Source organism: Petaurus breviceps, unplaced genomic scaffold (genome assembly GCF_028583685.1).
Source record: "Petaurus breviceps papuanus isolate PSGF00001 unplaced genomic scaffold, PetGlider_PUasm1.0 90847, whole genome shotgun sequence".
Taxonomy (NCBI): Eukaryota; Metazoa; Chordata; class Mammalia; order Diprotodontia; family Petauridae; genus Petaurus; species Petaurus breviceps.
In genome coordinates, this window is record NW_027187360.1 from 24,190,658 (window position 1) to 24,216,646 (window position 25,989).

A 25,989-nucleotide genomic window follows, 5' to 3' on the forward strand; every position below is an offset into this window, starting at 1 on the left:
AGGCATGGCTGACCTAGTTCATTTTACAGTCTTTAACCTGGCATAAGAGCGATGGCCTCAATGATTATAGAGCAGGACCTATCTACCAACTTAGTTCTCTGGCAGAGGGCACAGGTAGGAGAATGACTAGGGATGCGCTTCTGCTTTTAACCTGTACAGGGTTGGGAGGAAGAGAAGGCTTCCCCACAAACGACTAGCCTCGGCACAGGCAGTTACTACCATCAGAGAACTGACTTAAATCCCAGCTCGTTCCCAGTTGGGTCAGTGGTAGGGTTCAATATGGGGGAAGCCAAGAAGCTTGTATTTTCATGGTCAATGGGCCATTTGAAACAATTCTTCCACTTGGACTAGTGGAATAAAAGAAGTCAGGCCTTAGTAAATGTGTAGTGCTTGGACCCAGATTTAGGAATCCAGATACTAAGGGCCAATGCAGCTGCAAACACTTAAACTACCCAGAGGGGGCTCAGGCATCTTCAGTAATGGCCTAAATGTCCATAGGTTCAGGGCCTACTCACTCTACCCCTAGTCCCAAAGAATCATCAGGGCAGAAGCCCCAGAAAGCTTGCTCTGACACCAAGTCATCAAAGGATCATTAGATAACGGACTTAAAATTGTAAGGTAACTTAGGCAGGATTTCGGCAGTGTGGCCCGAGAGCATGGGCAGTGCAGAGGTCAAATGCTTTGTGTTCAGAACACCAGCTACAGTGAAGTTGTGTGATGCAATAATGGGCAAGCACTGCCAGAAACACCTCAGATTGATTAAGCATTTGATTTTTAATTAATTTTTGGTTGTTGCTCATTCAGAAGCCTTTTACTGTTGCCCACAGTTTAAGAAGCAATGATAGAGGTCGGTTAGTCCAACCCCCTCATTTTACAGATAAGGAAACTGAGGTCCTAAGAAACTGTGATTTGAACGAGGTAATAAGTGACAGAGACAGAATTCAAACTCAGATTCTCTGACTCCAAACCCAAGACACTTCCTCATTTTTCCCTCCAACAGTTTTATTCTCTCTCCACACACACACAAACTTGTGAACAATGTTTATAGACCATATGGGCCTAGCCTTACAATTCACAGAACAAATAAGTTAAGAGTCAGGGTTGAAAACAACCTGATAGTAGGAGAGTTGCTGGAATTTCCATTAATTATCAGCTTTAGACTCAGGCTCTAGCCCAGCCAAAGCTTGAATTTGACACAGCCTGACTTGCAATTTAGAAGATAGTAATCCTCATGATAAAGAATTAAAAGAGTGATGGCTAGGTGGTGCAGTGAATAGAGCACTGGCCCTGGAGTCAGGAGGACCCGAGTTCAAATCCTGCCTCAGACACAACACAAAAAAGCTAATCATGTGACATTGGGCAAGTCACTTAACCCCAATTGCCCTCCAAAAAGCAAAAAATTAAAATTAAAAGAGCCCTTCACCTTTCCCCACTGCACAGCTTTATTATTTTATTTTAAAATCCCTTTCCCAGGAACCAGAATTTTTCCCTTTCAAACAGAATGAGCAATGGCATGGCACAATTACAGCTCAGATTAGGGCAAGAAGGAACCTGAGAGGCGTCACATCCAAGCCCCTTCATTTTACACAGGAGGAAATTAAGGGCTGGGAAGTTTAGGTGATTTGCTCAAGATGACAGGTCCTCTGGCGCCAGTCCGAGGCATTTTTCACTGCACCACAATGAGGTTTGACCAAGGGCACTGAAAGCCTCAGAAGACTTGAGCTTCCATTGAGTTCCTCATGGATATCTTCTGTAGCTTAGAGCCTATCTGGGGAAGAGTCCAGGAGCTCTTAATGTTTCGTCATAAATGAAATTTACTCATTTTACAACAGCAAAGTTTTAGTAAATGAAATAGAAACAAATTAACCACTTTGCCTTCTGGGCACTTTTGAAGGTCAGCTATGCTCTGACCTCAGTGCATGTATATTCTTCAAGTGACTCTCTGTTTTGCACACACACAACACAGCCCCAACTGGATGGGCTGGGGTCGGATCAAGTAGCAGCAGCAACCACAGCAGCTGATGTTTTGATAGAGTTTTAAGGTTTAAAAAACAATTTCCTCACAAACAGCCCTGTGAGAGAGGTAGCATAAGTATTATCATTCCCATTTTACAGAGAAGAAACTGAGGCCCAGAGAAATGGCAAAATTCTTGGAAGTCTGTGCAAGTAGTGAATGTTGGAGCCCAGATTCAAATGGAGGTCTTCTATCTCAAGGTCCAGCAACACCTCTTTCCACTAGACCACATTGCCTTCAGACACAGTCCCCATGGAGATTCTACATGCCGCAGGTTCCTGATCCCGGGGAAGGGATACCATTGAGCTCGCTTCATAGGGTGCCAGGTAGAGGAGTTTTGTGGTAAGTAAGGAAGCATCCTGAAGCATGTCTTTCAGGGAGGCCCCAGGCTCAGAGTGGGTTTTCGTAATTGGTGAAGCTAATGAGTTTTTCTTTGAGGCTTTTGAAGGAAGGTCTTTCTCCTGCAGTCAGATTCCAGCATTTATTCATGAGGTCATAGATGGAAGGTGGGCATTTTGTGGGGCGAAGCATCCGAAAGCCACCCAGGACTTTCATGTGAGCCTCATTATTGGACATCCCTAAGGAAGAGAAGGAAAGCAGAAGGATAACGGACATGGATATAAAGACTAAAGAATTTCTGGGCCTAATGAATAATAATTATCTGCCTTTTTATAGCACTCTATAAAAATCAGATGGTATTATCTCCATTTTATAGCTGAGATTAAGTCTAAGGAAGTTGAAATGAATTCTCGAGGGATCAGAGGTGGGATTTGAACCCAGATTTTCCCCAATATGATGTCAAACATTTCACTACTCCACACCATCTCTCAGAGAGTTTAAGATTGTCTAACATTCCCACTAGGGAGGATAAGGCGCAAATAGTGTTTTGATCCCCCTTTTGATGCCCCTTTGAGGCAACATGAAAAACAAGAAGTTTTTTATTTTCATACCTAAGAAAGACCAGGAAAATGACATACTATACATTAGACTCTATTCTTCCTCTGGCATCTGGGGTGACTGAGTCAACCAGACTTTTGGAATTTAGGGCAAAAAAAATCCTCTGCCTTTGGCTTATAGCCTTAAGGGCATCAGAGGTCAGAACTCATTTTCACCTGTTGTTAATTTGTGGAAAGTTTATCTGTGGGGCAGGAAGGCATATTTGCTACCAGCAGTTCCAGCAAAGTCACTAGTTTACATTCTGAAGGTGCCTAAAGTCAGCATTTTAAAGCAGCCAGAGCCCAGGCCCTTGAGCTAATGTTCCTAAACTGGTCTTTATACTGTGACTTTGGGCAGAGTTTGTTGACAGAAAGGAGAGCAAGGAAACCAGATGTAGGTTAGGCTGAGCTTTAAGCGTTTGGCAGAAGGTACACCAAGGACTAGGAAGTAATGACTCTGCATCACAAGAACTGTATCCTTGATGATACTTTCTGAACTCTCCCCTAATTCTCTTGGTCATGTCTATGTAGTAAGCACTCGTGGGACTCTGACACCAGCAACATAGGATGACCTTCCCTACCACCATCCATCTGCATTCCTTTGCCCTTCTGTTTATAGTTCAGAGCATGCTATACCTGGATAAGGGACCTGTCCACCACTGAAAATTTCATAGAGAAGAATTCCAAAGGACCAGACATCAGATTTGATTGAATAATACCCATAGGAGAGGGCTTCTGGTGCTGTCCATTTGTAGGGGATGTTGTGTGCATAGGAAAGGTAGACATCATCCTGTAAACACAAAAATTTTGTTAGCCAGGGAGGATAATAACAATAGCTAACTTTTACATAGCACCTACTATGTGCCAGGCACTGTCCTAAGTACTTTACAAAATCATCTCATTTGATCCTTACAACAACCCTGGGACCTAGGTGCTACCATTATCCCTATTTTACAGATGAGGAAACTGAGGCAAACAGAGGTTAAATCACTTGCACAGTCATGCAGCTAGTATTTGTCCGAGGTCATACTTGAGTTCAGGTCTTCCTGATTCCAGCTAAGGTATTCTTATCTACCGTATCGCCTAGCCGGCCCAGGATGTGTCTGGTCTCAGGGCAGAATTCCCAGAAACCCTGCAGGAATTTCATTATCATAAAGGCTGTTCAACTGTTCACAAGAGTTAAAATGGAATTTCACCTGAAGAATGTTATTTGTAAACATACTGTGGGGCCCACATCTCCTCCATTTTCCAGTTGTTTAGAACTGCTGTTCCAATTCACAGAGACTAGAGGGCTGATACCTATAAGGGACCCTTCTTTCTGATATTTATGAAAAGCCAAATCTCTCAGGATCATAGCATTAAAAGCAGAAAGAGACTACCAAGGTTTGGAAAGTAGAGAGGAGGAGCAGGGTATGTGGTAGGATTGGGGACCAGAATAACAGAAAGTTAGAAAGTACTAGGTCACACAATGCTTAAGAGCAAGGCCTTTGCCTGGTTATCTTCACGTCCTCAGTACCTTGTATATAATAAGTGTTTGATGAATGAATACTTGGATAAAGTAGAGAAACCTCCACATGGGGCAGGAAGAGACTAGGCCACCACATCCTCCCAATTCCTCAGTCTCTCTGTATCTCAAATTATTCATCTATAAAATGAAGGTGATAGTAATACTTGGTCTGCCTACCTGACAGGGTTCATGTGGCAACCAAATGACACAAAATTTTATAAAATTCTTCACAAACTTAAAAATAATACCAATGTAAGGCAATGCTGTTTCCAGCATCCCTTGGTGGAAAGAGGATTCCTAGGGCTTCCAGACATGGTGAGGGTCTTATGCAGATACTTATATGGGGCCAGCTAGTCTTCCTATGTACAGATCTGGTCATGTCACGTCTCTCCTCCAATATCTTCTTTTATTTTTTTTTTGGTCAGAGGGGGGAAAGCAGGGCCATTGGGGTTAAGTGACTTACCCGAGGTCACACAGCTAGTAAGTGCATCAAGTGTCTGGGGCCGGATTTGAACTCAGGTCCTCCTGACTCCAGGGCCTGTACTCTATTCACTGCACCACCTAGCTGCCTCAAATATCTTCTATGGCTCTTTATTGTCTACCAAGGGTAAAATTCAAGGTCCTCCATAATCACCACAGGTGGTGGTGCCACACCACTTTTCCAGTCCTATCTCATGTTACTCCTTTCCAGGAACATTATGTTCCAGCTAAACCGAACACCTTACCACCTCCTGTTCATGACATATTTCCTCCTTTCCTAACTCCTTGTTTCCTATTTTCCTTAACAGCCCCTTGACAGCAGTAACCTGGTAAATTCCTTTGTTGTTGTTCAGTCACTGAGTTATGTGCAATTCTTTGTAATCCCATGGACCATATCAGACCAGGCCCTTCTATCCTCTATTATGTCTTGAAGTCTGTCCAAGTTCATGTTCATGGGTAGAAATTAATTCTTTTCCCAGGTAAATTCCTGCCCATCCTTTGAAGATCAATTCAAATGGCACCAAGTTAAGGAAGCCTTCCATAATAGTTCTGCAATAACAGCCTTTCCTCTCTGACTTCATGTACCGTGTTTCCCCGATGATAAGACACTGTCTTATTATTTTTTTTGGACAGAAAAACACCAGAGGGCTTATTTTCAGGGGAGGGCTTATTTTAATGAACATTGACAGCAATTTTAATAAACAGGTAAATGTGAACAAAAAAATGTACCTTTATTCAATAAGCAAATCACTGGGGAAGAACAGGATGACACGCTCACTGCTGCAGCTCTGATTGGATGCAGCTCGGAGCGCGGCGTGCGTTTCACGGGGCGGGGGAAGGGATGATGCATACAGAGGGTACCGTAATGTAGCGTGTAGCAAAGGGGATCACCTTCACTACAGTAGCAATCTCAATAGGGCTTATTTTTGGGGGAGGGCTTATTTTAGAGGAATCTTACACAGTAAGGGGAGGGCTTATTTTTGGGATAGGTCTTATTATCGGGAAACATGGTAGTACTTTATTCCTATTTCTCTAATGCACTTAGCTTGTGTCATTTTATATTAGACCTATTTCTGTGTGTCATACTCCTCTATTAACCTGAAATTCAATGAGGACAGGAATGATTTGCTCTGGAACAGTGAACAATACAGAGTATTACTTTCATAAAAGCTTATGGAATTGAATCAATTCACTGAGGTGTGTTACACCAAGTGTGACAGTTTGAAAGAAGTATGATTCTTGCCCTTGAGGAGTTTAATCTAGTTGAGCAAACAAAATGTGGAGGTCACAGAGGAGATAACGAGTCAGAGGCCTGAAACAGATAATAAATACTATAAGAGGTCAGTGGAGGGAGAGATCACCCTGTGCTGGAGAAGTCAAGAAAAACTTTACAGAAGACAGAAAATGTCAACCAGTCTTTTAAGGTTGGGTAGAATTTTGAATGGGCATGTAAGTGGCACAGTGGAGAGAGTGCCAGGTCTGGAGTCAGGAAAATTCATCTTCTGAGTTCAAATCTGTCCTCAGACACTTACTAGCTATGTGCTCCTGGGCAAGTCACTGTTTGCCTCAGTTTCCTCATCTGTAAAATGAGCTGGAAAAGGAAATGGCAAACCACTCCAGTATCTCTCAAAGAAAACTGCAAATGACCTCATAAAGAGTTGGAAATGACTGGAATGACTGAACAACCACAAGAATTCTGAACAGGCTAAGTGTAGGAGGAAGGACATTCCATTTGGAGTAAACAATGTGAACCAGATACTAGAGGTAGGAAAATCTATGTCATATTTAGGAGACAATAAGGAAGTTCAGTTTGCTTGAAGCACAGAGTATCTGTAGGGAAGAAGGAAGAGAGGAAGACAAAAAGATTCTTGAGCTGTCCGGTGACTGTGAACAGGCTCCTTGATCCAGTTGGCCAACACTAAGGACAGCTACCCATCAGTTGGGAATCATAAGATCATAGATTTAGACCTTAGAGTCCAGCTAGTCTAGCATCTTCATTTTACAGATTAGGAAATTGGGAATCATAAATGACTTGCTCAAAATCACACAGGTAGCAAAGTGGCAGGGCTGAGTTTTGAGCCAAGGTCCTCTGACTTGAAATACAGCATGCTTTCCACTGTGCTACATTGTCTTGAAGAACTATAATCATTTCCCCAATCATAAAACAAGGGAACTGAATCTTAACGCTTTCTCTCTTGAGTCATCCTGCTTTCTTATAATATTGATGTCCAAGTAGAGAAGTAACATTCTCTTTATAACAAACAACACTGTGATGTGAAGAATACAATTTGACCCTGGGTATACCAAATTAGAAACAGAAGAAGGAGTCCTCTCAAGTAAGGTTTTCATGTATACTGCTGTAAACTGAAGTTGGAGATGAAGGCTTTGGAATCTAAAATTTTTACCTTGATAAGTCGGGCCAGCCCAAAGTCTCCTACTTTGCAAATGTTATTTTCTCCCACAAGGATGTTCCTGGCAGCCAGGTCTCTGTGAATATAATTCTGTGACTCAAGGTAGCACATGCCCTCTGATATTTGAGATGCTATGTCCACAAGCTCTGTGTTGGGCAATTTCGCCCCTTCAGGGTCTGTGAGAGATGAAAAATAAGGTCTCCATTGCTCTTTACCATAGTTGTTCAATTATATCAATCAAAAAAGAAAAATAGTGATGATAGGGATGGGACAAAACATAGCAGAGGAGGAGAAGATTGAAGTGAATTATTTATCATCTATACCACTGGAGAAAACTTCAAAGATGGGTAGTTTTATTATTTGGGCAAATTCAAAGCTTACATTCTCTTAGGCTTTTTCATGCATTATAGAATGTCTAACGAGGAGAACACTTAACTCTGCTACCTTTGTGGAATCATAAGAACATGGGATCTTAGGATCATAGGATTTGGAATTGGTGCTTACTTGATTTGACCTCCTCATTTTACAGATAAAATTGAAACCCAGGGGAGTAAAGGTACTTGTCCAAGGTCACACATATATAGAAAAGCCAAGATCAAAGAATGTCAGAGTTAGAAGGTATCTTAAAATTCTCCAGTCATTTTCTACCATCCCATTTGATAGAAACTGAGTTCCAGAGTGGGGGCACTGACTTGCTCAGGCCCAGTGATAGAGCCAGGATTTAAACCCAAATCTGAGTTCACAATCAGAGATCTTTTCCATTCACCACATTCCCTGCCTCTTTAGTTAAGGTTAGAGGTCTCTGAGCACATACTGTTAGGGAAACAGCAGTTGGGGAGACAAGAGGACATTGCTCCTTAATCAAATGGGAAGGTCATTCTCACGGGCCACCTCTACGTATTGTATCAGGCCCTATTCTTGAAGCACTAGAGTTTTTGTAGGCCGAACACTGGTCCTTTGACTGTGTCCACCTGTTCTTACCTCGAAGGAGTTCCAGAAGGTTTCCTTTGGGCATCAGTTCAGTGATGATGTAGACAGGGTCCCCAATAGAAGAGATAGCATACAGAGAGAGAATGTGTTTGTGGCGCAGCTTCTTCATGGCCTCAACCTCTGAGTAGAAGGTGTTCTGGTGCATCAAGGCATCTGCAGAAATGGAAAGTGAATTTGCTTAAGCTTCCTGAATAAATGTACTATATAGGGAAAAGGGAGAAGCTTCCTTCTGGGCCAACCTCTTAGAAGCAGTCCTGAATCAAGGCAGATATTGCACTGGGTCCCATGAAAGAAGTGAGTCATAAGATTTAGCGCTAATAGGAAACAGAGTTTTACTCCAACACCTTCATCAGTCAATCAAGCACTTATTAGGCACCTCCTATATGCCAGGCACTACACTAGATGTTAGGGATACACACAAAAAAATGAGAAAGTCTTTATCCTGAATGTTCTTACATTGAGAAACAAGATATAAACAGATAAATAACTTCCCCCTCTTTGGGGGAGTGAATCCATTTTGGAACTCCACTGTGGTTCAGCCAGGCTGATTGATGAGTGAGTACCATCTCACTTAACTCATCCTATGGTCTGATGTGTTCACATCCTTTATCTGTCCTGCTTCTATGTGTATAACCTGACCCAGCTTTCCACCTCTTAGACTGGGAACAGCAATCAGATCAATACTACTACCATAGTTTCTGGAAAGGTCCTGACAATCTACTGCCCTATGGCTCCACTCACCATTCCCATAACTCCCAAGGCCAAAATTCCCTTCTCTGGCCGCCATGCTCATATGTAGGTTGTCTGCCTCTATTAGAATATAAATGCCTTGAGTGAGGGAACTAGTTAGCTTTTGTATTTGTGTGCCCAGCACCTAGCAGAGTACCTGGAACATCATAGGCATGTAAATGGTTTTTCAGTCATTCAAGTAAATACAAGATCACTTAAGGAAGGTAAAGGTATTACAAACAAAAGCTATGAGGCTGAGTGAGATGGCAGGGGAGGAGAGGGGTCCTCCTTCCCTTATGACTTGGACAGATGTAGACTAGGCTGAAGGAGGAGATACTGGTCTTCTGTCTCTAACTGAGGATATGTGAGGTGGGGGTGGGGAGTGAAACCCCTTCAGACCCCCAACAAGCACAGAGGGGACTGAGGGAAGTAGAGCTCTTCTACCTCTGATTAGATATGGATAAAGCAGAAAATTCAGGTGCAGAAGAGGCTCAGGAATATATGTATATATACGTTTATTTATATTTTTATATATGTGTATGTATGAGTATATGTGGCTAGTGTGTATATATTTATATATGTATATGTGTGTATATATTTGTATATGTATGAGTGCATGTATTTCTATGCATGTATATATATGTACATATATGTATAAATAGGTATGTGTGTGTATGTGTGTATATATATGTGTGTGTATATCTATCTATCTATATATCTATCTATCTATCTATCTATCTCTCCATCTATCTTAAGGACACAAAACCATACAGCTGGTAACCTTGAGGAAGAAGTTTCAGTCAACTGGTTGGGTCAGAACCAGATTACAACAGATTGTGGAGTAGGAAGAAGGGAACTAGAGGCAGACTTTTCCTAGGAGCTTAGTTATCAAAAGGAGGTAAGATGTGGGATGATAATTTGAGAGGATGATAAAGTCAAATTAAGAGTTTTTAAAGAAGGAAGCCAAAATGTACTCAGCAACTACTATGTGTCCAGCATGGTGCTGAATTATTTTTGTAAATATTATCTCATCTGATTCTCACAACAACCCTGGTAGGTAAGTGTTTTTATTTTCCCCATTTTACAGCTGAAATGGGGCAGACAGAGGTTAAGTGACTTGCTCATCATCAGACAACTAGTAAGTGTCTGAGATCAGATCTAAAAACTCAGGTCATCCTGACTCTAGTCCCAGGATCCTATCCCCTGGGCCACTTAGATTTCTCTGAGGGAAATCTGGGTTTTAGTAGGCAGCAAAAAGGAGCCAATAGATAAGGAGAGATTGAAAATGAGAGCAAAATGATTAAAGGAATAAAATCCTAGAAGAGATAAGGTCAAGGTTACAAGCAGTGGTCTTTTTCTTAAAGGTTCCCTAGAAGTTTTCTGACTTGGAGAAAGAAGTTAGGAGGAAGGCTCCGAATGTGAGTGTGGAGAGGAATGTCATATGCAGGGAGTTCTATCTACATGCAATTATAGGTCAAATAGGAACCAAGATTAAACTGTGACGACCTAGCCAAGAAGAATGGTACTTACCCTTGGCAATGACCTTAATGGCCACTTTGACTTTCCCTTTCCAGTATCCTTCAAAGACTTCCCCGAAGTATCCTGAACCCAGCTTCCTGGTCAGGCTAAACTCTTCCCTGGGTCTTTCCCAGTCATCCCAGTGAGGCAATGGTTTTGACTCATGCTAGAGAAACATAGGAACAGGTTGGAGGCTGGTTACACCCAAGGGAGGAGAGCATGATTAAGAACTTACTTTAAAGCTGGCTGAGCAGGATGGATAGATTCATCCTTGGACCCTTCTGAAACCAAGGAATCATAATGTAAAGCTGGAAAATCCCTTAGAGATAATCTAGGACACTTCACACCCCCAATTTATAGATGAAAAAAATCAAATATCAGAGAAGACAGATGACTTGCTCAAAGTCACACAGGTAGCAAGTAGTAGAGTCAGGTCTGGAACCCAGGTCCATAAATTTTAGTTCAACATTTCTGAAACTATACCTTGGAACAAGCCCATTTAATAATCATTTGCTGAGCCCTCCAGTACGTTCACCCTTACTGAAGGGGAAAAAGGAGACAGCTTCCATATCAATTCTCAGCAGTTACCATTAGTTTTCTCATCTGGGCAGTACTTTTGGATTTGTGGAGTACCTAATTATCATGTGGCCTAAATTTTCCATGACAGTCTGGCCTGACTTTGGAGTAGGTTCTGAACATCTACCCTACCCTCCCAGAAGTTGATCATCCCCTTGGCAAGTGAGCAGGCCAAGCCTATAGAGGACCACACATAATAGGCACCTAAAAATTGATATTTTTATGGTTTACCCCTTAGTGATCAGTTCCCATGGGTCAATTTCCTCAATCCTGGTGATTCCCAAATCAATATAAAGAGTCTTAATCTCTTTCCTGAAATCTAGTCTTGAAATATCAATTATCTGCTAGATGTCTCCACCTGGATGTCCCATAAACAACTCAAATTCAAGGTGGTCAAAAGAGAACTTCTTATATTTCTACCTGAACCCCTCCTTCCTATTTCTAGTGAGTGAAGCCTTCCACCTGCCCAGTTTGAAAACCTTAGAGTTATCCTTAACTTTTCCCTCTCCCTCACCCACAATTCTACCTCCACACCAACTCTGGAGGTATAGTATAAGGGGTAGAGTGCTGGACTTGAAGGCAGAAAGACTTCCATTCATACTCCACCTCCAGTGTGCCACATGACTCTGAGCAAGTCATTGAAATCTTAGAGAACTCCCTGAATGGCTTCTAGGGTCTTACCCAGTTCTAAATCTATCACCTGTAATCTTTCATATGTTCCCTTCTCCCCATTCGTACAGCCACCATCCCAGTTCAAATCCTCATCACCTCTGCAATGGATTATTTATTGCAGTTGCCCCCTAATTGTTTTCATTGCTTCTAGTCTTTCCCTGCTTGATTCCATACTGTTGCCAAAGTGATTATTCCAAGTCACACCTTTGCTCATAAAGATTCGATGGCTCCCTATTGCCTGTAAGATAAAAATATGAAATCTTTAGCTTTGCATTTAAAGCTCTTTACTGTCTGACTTCCACCTGCCTTTGCAGTTTTATTTCATATTACTCCCCTTTGTCCTCTCTCCATTCTGTTCAAATTAGCTTATTGGCCTGCACACAACGTTCTTTCTCTGGCCTCTATGCCTTTTTCTCAAATAGTATCCCGTGTCTGGAATCCTCACCCTTGCCTCGTAGGAGCCCTGGCTTTCTTCAAAATATGGGTTATATGAACCTCTTACTCACTACCTTTCTGATCAACCTCACCCCTATAGCTGCTAATATCCTTTCCCCCTACCCGCACCCCTTTTGAACTCACTTTGTATTTACTTATCTGTCTACATGTGGTGGGCAGCTAGGTGTTGCAGTGGATAGAGAACTGGGCCAGGAGAGAGGAAGATTCCTCTTCCTGAATCCAAATCTGGCCTCAGATACTTACTAGCTGGGTGATCCTGGGCAGGTCACTTAACCCTGTTTGCCTCAGTTAAGAGCTAGAGCAGGAAAAGGGAAACCAGTCTCTTTGCCAAGGAAACCTCAAATGGGGTCACAAAGAGTTGGATGAGACAGAAAAATGATTCAACAGCTGTATGTGCTAGAAACTATCCAGCCCTCCCCAATAGAAGGTAAGCTCCTTGAGGGCAGGGATAGCCTTGCTTTTTTCATTGTATGGCCAGCACCAGACAAACTGCCTGGTATTTCACAGGCACTTAAAGATGTTTGTTGCATAGAATTGGTATTTACTTACATAAACTTCTAAATTGAGGTGCTCCCTAGCAAAATGAAAGAATAAGGGTGCACTAGAAGCCCCTAATCTATCACCCAGCTTTGGGTAACTACTTATTCTTGGACCTTTCTCTCCAGATGTTCCTGAAGAGTCTACTTCTAGTAATGGAATAATAATAATAATAATAACTAGCATTTATACAGCACCTCCTAAGTATTAGATGCTGTGCTAAGGGGGCTCCTTAAGCAAAGCTCTCAGGAGCAGAGAGCCCTCACTCTCCATACTCACCTCCAGTGTTTTGGGGTTTTTTTTGGAGGGGGAAGGCAAGGCAATTGGGGTTAAGTGACTTGCCCAAGGTCACACAGCTAGTAAGTATTAAGTATCTGAGGCCGGATTTGAACTCAGGTCCTCCTGACTCCAGAGCCAGTGCATCACCGAGCTGTCTCCCACCTCCAGTTTTGAAAAGCAGCTCAGAAGAGGCCTCACTTGTGTACAAAGGGAGATTCTTGCTGAGTTTGAGCATCATATTCTAAATAATCCGCATGCTAATTCTTCTATCCACTCCTATGCTCCTTCCACACTGGCTCCTAGTCTGCTGATCCTACCAGAGTCATAAAAGGAGAGAGAAGTGATCTTTGACCTTTCAGTAGCCTCCAGGCTGAGTGAGGGATGAAGGCTAAGCGTTTGGGAGTCGTCACACTATACCTGTCCCAATTCTTCCCTTGCTCCAAGACAGTCTTATACCATGAAGATCCCCATGCCCCTCCCAACACAGTTCCCACATTCCCCTTCCAAGAGCCTAAAAGACCAGCTGATTCTAGATTCTCTCTGCATTTGACAAATTTTATTGATAAAAGATCTTGCATAGTTACAGTAGGTAGGACTTACAACAACAAACCAAACAAAAAATTCACCAATACAGGACACAAAACAGTTTAAGAATCAGGTGGGAGTGGGGCAGCGTTTGGTGGCAGAAAGGACATCTCAGGAAAGGCTTGCAAATCTAGTCGGACTAACTAAGGGACTATGACACAATGGCTAAGCTTGGAAGCAAACACTTTACCACAAAAATTCTCAAAGTCCCTGCAAAGGGCCCATTCTGGGTACTCATAGTTTGGTGGGAGGGTGTGGGGGAAGGTGGTCCTCCCAGTCAAGCCTTGGAACAGAATACTGATCCAGACCTCAATTTACCTTCCAGCAGGGTGTGGTGAGCTTCAGGCCGTGGGACAGAGTTTTACTTTTGTGATACTGCACTAGGCCAGCAAGATCGGGGAAGGACATAACCGAATTCATATGGTATCTTCCCTCAGCATTCCTCCAGATCTTGTAGTGTCTCACAATCAGGTTGTCCCGAACTTTGAAATCCAGGAGATGGAAAAGGAAAAAAAGAAGGCACACACACATGACAGTCATTCTTGAAAACCAGAGAGCTCCCCAAAACCAGCACTGGCAGACAAGCACAGAATCAAACCAGTGCCCATGGGGGGCTGCATATTTTTCAGAGGGAGTGTATTTTGTTTGTTTTTTTTTTATTTTTAATTTTTTGCTTTTTGGAGGGCAATTGGGGTTAAACAACTTGCCCAAGGCTACACTACTAGTAAGTGTTAAGGGTCCCAGGCCAAATTTGAACTCAAATCCTCCTGACTTCAGGGCTGGTGCTCTATTCACAGTGACACCTAGACGCCCCTTGGGACTGTAATTTGTATCCATAAAGGGAAAGGCCTTTCAACTTCTGGGCCCAAAAATGTGGAAGAGGCAGCAGGGTCCCTAGTAGAATGTCAAGAAACTGGAGCTTCTCTCCCAGGTTCTGTATGAATTGGAAGATTACTTAACCTTTCCTCATTTTCAGATCGCAAATATATTTTGGTTCATATCTTCATCAATATGCTATGAGGCAAAGTGATTGTGAGCTCTAGGAGGGCAGGGCCAATGTGTTAGGGAAAATTCCATCCCCCACCTCACTGCCAAATTGATATTCCTAAAATACAGATCTGACTATGTCACCCCCTACTACAAAAAAAAAATAATGACTCCCACTGGTTTCCTGTCCTCTCCCTGATAAAATGCAAAATACTCAGTTTGGCATAATCTGGCTCCTACCTAGCTTTCTGGTCTTAATTCATATTACTCTCTTCCATTCCCTGTCTATTCTTTTCAATCTGGCCTGCTGATGGTCCCTTGCACATGACATTCTATCTCCTGCCTTTTTGATTTCCTACAAATAGCTTCTCATGCCTGGAATGTCCTTCCTCCTGTTCTCTGACCTCTCAGATTTCCCAGCTTCCTTCTAGCACAGCTTATGAACTTCCTATAATTCTTTGTATTAATTTTATTTTGAATCTGAGTTAACCATGGGAGATTCCATAGCTCCCCTAGAATTTTGTCATTGTTTAGTCATTTTCAGTTGTCTGATTCTGTGACTCCATTTGGGGTCTTCTAGGCAAAGATACAGGAGTAGTTTGCTATTTTCTTCTCCAATTCATTTTGCAGATGAAGAAACTGAAGCAAACAGAATTAAGTGACTTGCCCAGGGTCACATTGCTAGTAATGGTCTGAGGCCAGATTTTAATTCAGGAAGATAACCCTTTTGGACTCCAGGCCTAGTGCTCTATCTACTGTGCCACTTAGCTGCCTTTCCTAGAATTTAAGTAATACCCAATATATTTAATCAAGTAAGACACCAAGGCTAAAATGATAATATAAATCTTACTTTTTATTTTATTTTTTAAAGCAATTGGGGTTAAGTAACTTGCTCAAGGTTACACAGCCAGTTATTTCTGGGTGTGGTGCTGAGTAGGAGAGCCCAGATTTGATCCAGGTCATCTGACACTGGAGCCAGTGCTCTTACTCGCTGTGCTACCTGGCCGCCCCTAGATATTACTTTTTAACTGATTCCAAGCAGTTTTTGTTTTAACTCACAGAAGCCTAAAATGAACATAGATTCAGAGGATCACTAATTCAGGTCTGGTAGGGACCTTAGAGGTCATCAATCAAGCAAACATTTAATGGATATTACCTATGTGTCAGGTACTGTGTTCAGTGTTGGAGAGATACAAAGAAAGAGCCAAAACAGTCCCTGTGCTCAAGAATCTTATGTTCTAATGGAGGGGGACAATATATGAAAGTCAGAACATATAAGATAGAGAATAGATAGATAGTAACCTTAGAGAGGTGGGTATTGGTAGCTGGGGAGACCAGAAAAAGCTGGAGGAGGTGGTGCTTGATCTGAGTCTTAAAGGGAGTCAGGGATTCTAAGAGTCAGGAGAGAGGTTGGGAAGGACATTTTACACATGGGAAACAGCTATTGCAAAGGTCTGGAGTCTGGAGATGTAGTGTCATATTCAAGAAATAGTAAGGTGGTAAACATGACTAGATAAGTAAAGTAGATAGAGAAGGGTAGGATGTAAGAAGATTGGAAGGTAGGATAAGACCAGGTGGTAAAGAGCTTTAAACACCAAACAGCTATGACTTTACACTTGATTCTAAAGGTAATAGAGAGCCACTGGAATTTATTGATCAGGGAGCTGACATGGTCAGACCCAAATTCTAGGAAAATCACTTTGTCAGCTGAGTAGAAGATGGATTGGAGTGGGGAGATATCTGAGGAAGAGAAAACAATTTTAAGGCTATTGCAAGAGTCCAAGGGCCTGAACAACAGATTTTTGGATGGGAGGGTAGTAGTAAGAGAAAGTGAGGAGTTGAGGATAACACCTAGGTTGAAAGCCTGAATGACTAGAAGAAAGGTGGTTTCCCTTGACAGTAAAAGGGAAGTTAAGAAGAGGGGAAAGAAGGGTGGCCAGGTAGCACAGTGAGTAAGAGCACCAGCCCCAGTGTCAGGATGACCTGGGGATCGAATCCGGGCTCAGACACTTAGCACCCACCCAGAAACACCTGGCCGTGTTACCTTGAGCAAGTTAATTAATCCCAATTGCTTTAAAAAAAAGAAGAAGAGGGGAAAGAAAATTAGTTATGTTTTGGACAAGAGTTTGAGATGCCTATAAAGTATTTTATGAAATATAGTTGATATAGGACTAAAGCTCAGGAGAGAGTCTAGGGTAGGATACATAGAATCATCTGCATAGAGATGATAATTTTGCCATTGAAAATGATGAGCTCAATAAGTGAGGGAGCATAGAGGAAAAAAGAGAACAGGACCCAGGGCAGAGCCTTAGGACATGACAAGGGTGAAGACACAACAGAAGAGACTGAAAATGAGCAATTAGGTAGGTAGGATGGAAATTGGGAAAGAACAATGTCATGGAAGCCTAGAGAAGAGACAGTATCCAGGAGAAGATAGTCAACAGTATCCAATGCTGCAGAAAGGCTGAGGACTGGGGTCAAGATTTGCAATTGGCTACTTTAACAGAGCAATTTCATTTGAATAATGAAATTGCATGTCAGATTACAAAAGGTTTAGAAGGGATTGAAAGGAAAGGAAGTGGAAACACCTGTTGTAGATGACTTTTTCAAGGAATTTAGCTGAGATAGAAGAGATATAGGATGATATCTAGTGAACATGGCATTATCTAATGAGGGCTTTAAAGGATTGGAGAGACTTGGAAAAGTTTGTAGGCAATGAAGAAGGATCCAGTAGATATGCAGAGATGTAAGATTAGAGAGTGGGAATGATGGTGGGAGTGATTTACTGGATAAGATGGGAGGGGAGGAGATCAAGGATATTAGCTTTGGCAAAGAAAAGAGATCCCTCATCATCTCAGCCTGGAATAAAGAAAGAGATAGTGGGGGATGCTATTAGAGAGATGAGATCAAGAGGGGAGAGAGGAGGTCTCAGCAAATGGCTTCATTTTTTTTTTTTCAGTGAAGTATAAGTTGAGGTCCTTAGGAGAGAAGGTATAGAGAGGAAGCTTAAGGACAAAAGAAAAGGTTTGGAATCACCACTACTGTGCTGAGTGGGATAGGAAAACAATTAGGGAGGAGTAGTAAGATTGCCTTGCTATTGTTAGGGCCTGGTTGAGATTAAGTAGTGAACATATATAGTAGCCCCAGTCAGCAGAGTTTCGTGACTTTCTCCAGTTTTATCTCAATGACCTTAGTCATCTGGTCCAATCCCCTCATTTTATAAATGGGGAAACTGAGACCAAAGGAGGTGAGATGCACAGAGGTACTAAATGGAAAAGTCAGGATTTGAACTTTGGTCCCTGCCTCCAAATCTTACATTGCAGTATGAGACTCATAGACTGTTAGATATGGAAGAACTACCTGTGCAGTTGTTCAGCTGTTATCTCCAGGTCAGTTTCATGGAAACTTCTGACTTCCTAGTGATAGCACCTATTCCCTGAGAGTGCAAGGCATTCAACAGAAACTCTGGGAGCTGCATTCTCAAACTGTCAAAGTAAGTTTCTTTCATAAATGTTCAGATTGCTCAAATGTTAGAGAAAACAAGTGATACTAAGAGGGTATCAGAGGAGGAAACCAAGGCTCAGAATACTGGGATAATTTGCTTAAAATCACACAACTAGGAAGATACAGGGCCAAGATTCAAATTGCCCAAGCCCAATATTCTTCCCAGCATAACACATTACGTCTCTGCACCATGTTTAAGGTAGCACAGTTTGTCTTGGGAAACATACTTGTCCTCAATTTTACCATTAGTGGGAGAAGAAAAATCCTGCATGATCAAGGTAACATGTCATATTAAAAGGGCAGGGGTGGAGTGGGAAGTAAGGATGTAGAAGGAGAAGTGGATTGTGGCTGTAGGGATATCCCAGGTTAACAGACAAATACTAGGGTCAAATAAAATCTGCAGACTTTCAGAAGGAAGTCAGCAAATCAATGGCCTATTCCATCAGCAAAAGAAGAAAGCTTTTTACCTGAGAGAACATAGTCTGCTCCTGTCTTCTCACTTATCCTGATGAGGAAGGTGCCAGTTTCATTCCCTTCTGCAAGGAGCCTATGCAGAGCTTCTGAACGAGAGATCTGCCCAAAAAACCATCTGCAAGAAAATAAAGAAAAATAGAATGGTCCTAACACCAAATATTTAGGGATGTCCTGGTCCCCAGAAAGTCATTTGTGCTCCCTCTGAGTGAGGGCTCTCTGATCCTTCATCCCTTATGTCATGTCTCTAAGTCATGGAATGACTTAGAATGATAAAAACAACAGTCCAGAAGCAACCCTAATGGCTTACAGGGTAGCAGGGGCAGCAGCAGTAGCTCTGTCTAGAGAGATTGTAACATAAATTCAATTTAATTTAACCAATGTTTATTAGGTATTTATTGTTCATCACTGGTCACCTAATTCTGTCCCTGGCCCGAGTTGGTCCCAGGAACAGTAACACATGGAGTGACTTTTACCCACTCCCTTCACTCTTTACTACCCCATATAAGCTGAAACAGCAAGGCTACATTAGGGCAGAGTTAGGGAGGAAGGAAAACTTGAGGTACACTAAATAATCACCCAAGAACCATATAACTAACTATAAATTGTAATCCAAGGGGAAGTGATTGAAGAACTATAGGAACAGATGATCAAAAACTGTGTGTGTGTGGGGGGGGAGACCTTTAGCACAGAATCAGTGAGATAGGGACAATAAGGGAAGTAAAACATTATAAAAGAGTCCCTGACACATGAGGTTTGGGACTTGGAGGTGGGGAAGAGAAAGCGCTCCATGTATACTCTGATTATGGGAGTGTTACTTTCTTAGCTACTAGCCCCTTAAGATATATCACCAGTCTTCAAGTCTCAGGAATAATCCCTAGAATGATTTTGGACCATGAGCTAGGAAAAATATGTTGCCTTGGTTTCATAGTCTCAGAGTGTTCATCCCACCAGCCTTTTAATTGCTTGTCTTTGGGCTCTTTGGATGGTACTATCTGCATAGTTGTTCAGCTGTTATCTCCAGGTCAGTTTCATGGAAACTTCTGACTTCCCAGTGATAGCACCTATTCCCTGAGAGTGGAAGGCGTTCAACAGAAACTCTGGGAGCTGCTTTCTCAAACTGTCAAAGTGAGTTTCTTTCATAAATGTTCAGATGGTTCAAATGTTAGAGAAAACAAATGGTGCCAAGAGGGTTGTAAAGAACCCATAACTGAGGTCATCAGTGCTCTTTGGGTATACATACTAGCAGAGGTCCTGCAGTAGAGGAGAATGGGAGAGAGGAAACTTATTTTGTTCCAAGGTCTCATCTCCAAACCATGATTGCAGGCCATGAAATTATACAACACAAATTCAAATGCCCAGCTTCTCATTCGCTAGTTAATTTGGGTACAACTGAGGCCAGTAGTCTAGCTGGGTCAACATCCTTCATCAGTTTGTTAGTGCCAGTGGTGCACTGGCTCCTCAGAAGTTCTGAAGAAGCCATGTAGGAGGGGAAAATCCAGGAGTGGACACCTGCCAGCACAGCTGTCTGTGTTTGGCAACACAGCTTTCTCCACCCTGCTCCTCCACCCTCCAGAGCTGGAAGGTGTTGCAACACTATTTCCCTCCCCCCACTAATTAGGTTGAGACTCCAGTTTGTGGTTGTTTTGAAAGTGAGACCTGCAATGTCCTTCTTTCTCTGGACTTTGAAACATCAATGCAGAATTTCTCTTTATCTCAAGCTGCCCCTATTCACCCACTCAGAAATTAATGCCAACCGTCCTGTCTTGTCCTTCCCCAGGAAGCCTGGGCCAACATGACTGAATGACAATAATTACAATAGAGTGGGGCTACTGGCCCACCCACTCTTCTTTAAACAAGGAATTCCTAAAGTGAATACCTCCATCTCCTCCCAGCCCCAAATACAAAACTATAAGCAATTGATTAAGCCCTAAAAGAATCAGATTTTTCCCTATTTTGCCTGTGAAATATATGACTTTACCATGGAGTCTTCTCTTTGATTCAGAGAAGTTAAGTGATTTGTCTAGGGTCACACTGTTAGTAAATATCAGAGGTAGGATTTGAACCCAGATCTTCCTGGTTCTAGATCCAGCATCTATTATACCACATTGCTTCTTATGAAAAAGGCATTCAGGCTTCTTTTTTAAACCTTCATTCCAAATTATGCCAAAGAGGACTGGGCTGCAGACAACTTAGTAATGATACTACAGCAATAGCTTTAATGAATTTGTTTGACCATTACCATTGTTTGAGCTATCTGCTAAAGTATGGAGGACTCATAATCTATACTAGTGAAGGCAGCACCCAGACTAGTGAAATCACAGCACAGTGGTGCCAAGTGTGTTGCAGCAATATGAAGAGTAATTCCTTGGTTTGGCAGAAAGTAACCAAGAAGAATAGCAAACTACCAGACCCTGGGATGCCTGAACCCTTTTCTACTTGGTTACATCCACCACCTTCAAAAACCCTCCTTCTTATGTGCCAAGGAAGGGCCCATAGGTCACTGCAACAACTACTTTCAGCTTTTCTCTGGCTTTTGCTTTATTTAAGATGCTCCAGGATTTTTAGTGGGACCTGATCCTCTTCTCTGGGATTGGTAGTTATGGAAACCAAGCACGACCTCTGGAATTAGGTCCAAGTTCAAATCCTTCCTTTGAAGTTTACTACCTGTGTGACCTTGGACCTCCCTGAAATTCCATTTCCTTGTAGAAAAATGGCCTTTGAAGCACTACATCTATGATCTTATGATTCTAAGTTGCATTGCCAATGCTAAAGGAGTTAGTAAGGTCCCCACTGGAAGCCATTCCCAGAATGGCATCCACAAGCAACAAATGCGACATTCCAAGAGCTGAATGAACCCAGGCTCCTTCCCTTGGTTGGCTGTTACTTACGGTTCTGTCTCCATTGTCTCTTGTTCAGCTAAGTAATTGTGAGGGACATAGCCTTCCCCCAGGCTCCTTCCAGCAGCATCAAGCTTTTTGGCTCTCCACCAATCTTCCTTCTTCTCTATTACATGAAAAAGGTCCCCAGCCTTAAAGCTCAGTTCATCCTCTGTCCGTGCCTCAAAGTCCCAGAGACTAACGTAGAGGTATTTGGGACCCAAATGCAAAAGACTTCTTGAATCCATGTTGAGAGGAGCTTCAGGATTCAGACTCTGGAGTTCTCCTTTCTCAGAAAAGTATCACTCAGGACACATTTCTCAGCCCTCAGGAACTTTAAATATTTTGACAACGGAGAATTGGCCCAGCTGATCTCTGGACCTCACCCTGACAGAACATCTCAGCTAGGAGTAAGTGATCACCACCAACCTGCCAGGCTCTTCCCACAAAAGCTGCACAACTTCATTCTGACTTCAGTGGCAACCTGCTCTGTGAGCCACTCCCCTGCTGATATGTGACAACAGCAGAACCCCAACTAGATTATTGCCTTGTCATTAAGATCCCTGGAAAACATATCAACTCTGAGCCAGGACTCAACAGCTCACACCACTCCCTGACCTCACTACCTTATGCACAGAACAACATGAAAAGGACAGCTCCATCTCTACAGTTTTTGTTAGATTTTTGTTTTTCTTCTCTTTCTGATCTAAAGTTACTTCTGAATGGCTAATGGGTAAGACTAGGAATGAAGAGGGAAGAGAAGGAAACAAGGAATTGAGAAAAAGAACAGGCAAATGAGGGACTGATCAACAAGGTAATTAAGAAAGGGATAGATAAGAGGTTAAGGTAGACAGAGGAGCAAAAGGAATCAGATGGCTAGGTGTGTCATTTCAGAGGGAGGACAGCAGCCTCAAAGCAATGAATTCATTGCATTCCTCCTTAAGTTAATCCTCTCTGGGCACCATGGAGGATGGCACTGTGAGGACAGTCATTTTCAGTGATTCATGGTAAGTCAGATCTTGAGCTTCACCAAAACCTGGTAAGTGACCAGGGGAAGGCAGATGATGAGTCAGAAGACAGGAGAGTCAGCACTCCCTGTCCGACAAACCTACCTTCACTCACTCCCCAGCTGCCATCCAAGTCTCGCTCTCTTTCTCTGGAAAAAGATGCATACCTACACACTCTTTCTGCTTGTCTGTAGAGTCCAGTCCTGTCACCTTCCCTCCCTCCATGCAGCTTTTCAATTACTGATAGCAGATTTCAGGCTTTCACTCTTTACTACATAAAATCAGAAAAACAAAATTAATTTTTCCAACTATAAAGCACTGCCATTAAATATTTCTTTGACTTTAAGAAGGTCGTTTCACCTCTTTTGGTCTTAGTTTCCTCATTTAAAGTGAGAGGGTTGAACTTGATGATCTCAGTGGTCCCTTCCATTTCTTTTTCCTGAGGTGGGGGGAGGGAAGGCAATAGGGGTTAAGCGACTGGTCCAGGATCGCATGGCTGGTAAGTATCTAATGTCAAATTTGAACTCAGATCCTCCTGACTCCAGGGCTGGCGCTCTATCCACTGTGCCACTAGCTGCGCTAGGCCTTTTTAGTTTCCAAGTCCTATGATTCTACACAGTTTGAGAACCTTTTATTAACAGGTATAGTTTGTGAGCATTTAAGAAAGGAAATGATTATTCTTTCCACACATCAATTCTCTCCTCCACACAGCTGCCAAAGTGACTTTCCCCTAAAACACATGTCTGACAATGTCAGTCATCTACTCAATAAACTCCAATGATTCTCTATTACTTCTAGTATCAAATATAAACTCCCCAATTTGGTATTTGAAACACTTCACAACCAGGTCCCAATCTAGCTTTTCAGCTTTATTATATGTTGCTCCCATTCATATACTTTATGATCTGGTCAAACTGGACTTCCTCATATGTCCCTCATAACCAGCACTCCATCTCTCACCTCTGTACCTTGGCCATGGCTGTCCGTCATGACTGGAACGCACTTCTTCCTCACACCTGTCTCTTGGAATCCCTAGTTTCCACTAAGGCTCAGCTCAAGCACCACTTTCTGTAGTAAAGCTTTCCTGATTCTCCCCTCAAAAAAAGTCCTTGTGTTTATTTTGCATGTATTTCTCAAATGCCTATATTTGCACCTGCTGTAGCCCCAATTATAGAATGTAAGTTCTTGGAGGACTGGGACTATTTTGTATTCTCAGAGACTAACACAATGACTGACTGGATCATGGCAGGCACTTAATAAATGCTCATTGGTTACATCATGACGGTTTCATTTCAAGCTAAGCTCCTTTCCCTTTGTAACAGTATTACTGAATTTCTGATAGATCAAGGGAATAGAACCAACATCACAGCCTTTCAAGGCTATCCCTGTGGATAAGGTAGAAAGTTAGGGGCAACATTATTGAATAAGTAGAAGCCCAACATGTAAATGAAATTAAGACAGATACACTGCCCCATCCCCCCACCCCCACCCCAGTGAAAAGGGACTGTCAAATGATATCATTAACTATACTCTGAAGGGACATCCCCCATACTGAAGCACTTACTACATCCCTGGACATAGGAGAAAGAAAAAAGCAAGTAGTTAGGCATCAATGCCCAGGAGCCCTACCTTCTAGTGCTTTGGCAACAGTTACTCTTGACTCAGTCTAGTACTTTAAATGTAAAATCATTCCCATACAATATTTTATAAATTTATCGCAAATTGGCTAGTTTCCCCTTAGAGATCTGGGAAAATCTCCAAATATAATTTTTGTCCCATTTCCCATTAAAATTCTTACCTCCTCACTGATTTCCTTTGACCCAGAAGGAAAATGCACAGGATCACAGAATTTGAGAGATGGAAAGGAACTCAACAGGCATTAAGTCCCACCCATACATGAAAAGAATCCCCATTATAACACACCTAACAAAGTGCTATCCAACCTTGGACCTCCAAAGAGGGGGAACACCATTTCTCCAGGGAGCCTATTCCATTTTGGGATAGCTCTAATTGCTAGGAAGCTTTTCCAGATCGAAAGCCTAAATCTGCCTCTTTATAACTTTCAGTCATTGCTCTGGGACCAAACAGAGCAAATCTAATCCCCGTTTCACTGCACAGCCCTTCAAACACTTGAAGATGGCTATCATGTTCCCCCCTGAGTCTTCTCTTCTACAAGCTAAGTATCAACAGTTCCTTAAATTGATTCCTATAATTCATGAACTCAGAAAGAGAAATACACAACCTGTGCTTCAGCTAAAATCTTGCGGTCTGAGGAATCATGCTAGAATTAGGGATGGTGTCTGTATCCACAATGTCACTGGTGCAACTGAATCAAAAGGAGACCCATCAGACTCAGCTTGTGATCACACTAATATGTCACCATGGGAAGGGGCCATGAAATGCATGTTGCCATAGAAGACTGAAATTTAGGGAAGACAGATTGCTTTAAGCAAACAATAATTCCACTCCATTCTTAGTAGTGTGATTCTATGATTCCTGACTAAATAAAAGTCTTGAACTTGCTGCTTTGACTTCCTTCTTCCAATATCTGTCTTCAACCCCCTTATATTTTGGAGTTTTCAAGAAACCTTAGTTCCTTACTCAGCCTCTAGCCTCTGTTTTATGTGTACTTAGATCATAATTTGGACCTTGCAATGATTTCTACAAGAGATTAGATTTCCATCAGTTCCAATGACAACTGTAATCATCAGGGTATCAGCCCTCTGATAGAAGTGTGTTATAGCAATCGATGACTCAAAAGATTCATGTTTAACAGATTAATTTTAGCACAGAGAAAGATCCCTCATGGAACCCTCAGAAATCCATCCATGTCCAAAAATCAATATTTTTGTCAATGACTTAGATGAAAACATAGATGGCATGCTTCTTTTTAAAAGACAGTTTTCTTTTTTATTAGGATTTATACTGTGCTTTCTCCAAATCACCGGGAAGTAGGTAATGCAAGTGTGATTTTCCCCACATCTGTAGATGAGGAAACTAAAGATCAAAAGTAAATGACTTACCTGTGGTGCAATAGTTAGAAATAGTTGGAGCAGTGACTCTAGAATATAAGAGTTGGAAAGGACCTTGGGAGGTTGTCTGGTTGAGCTCCCAGCCTTTAGCAAGGTGAATAGCTAAACCTGGCATTTCAGTCTTCCACATGCTGGCTTCTGGTGATTTTATCGTCTCTTACTCTCCTACTTTAACCCTCACTCGGGCCAAACTTGTCTACTTATCCCCCAAATGTGCCTTGTATATTTCTAGGTCTATTCTTTTCCCTATCTAGAAGGCCCTACTTAAAAAAAAATATCATAAACAATGTCCAGTTTTGTGGGTGTTATGCATATTAATTTTAATAAACTAATAATAAAATTTTCCTGCTTGTATCCCTTTCTGGCCTACTTTTTGTTTTCTTCTGTGTATTTATAAATGGTTTATTGATGCTTTTTTTC

At 42.1% G+C, this 25,989-nt stretch overlaps 1 protein-coding gene across 1 annotated transcript; it reads right to left on the bottom strand.

The window, feature by feature from the left end:
• Positions 1-755: 755 nt before the first annotated feature.
• PTK6 (protein tyrosine kinase 6) lies at positions 756-22,276 on the bottom strand. The gene is made up of 8 exons (XM_069072601.1): positions 21,543-22,276; positions 18,648-18,769; positions 14,008-14,171; positions 10,597-10,750; positions 8,329-8,490; positions 7,342-7,523; positions 3,586-3,739; positions 756-2,592 (listed from the first exon to the last, which is right to left on the bottom strand). Exons 1-8 carry the CDS (start codon positions 21,776-21,778, stop codon positions 2,405-2,407), a joined length of 1,362 nt encoding a protein of 453 aa, XP_068928702.1. The 5' UTR covers positions 21,779-22,276; the 3' UTR covers positions 756-2,404.
• Between the last annotated feature and the right edge of the window lie 3,713 nt (positions 22,277-25,989).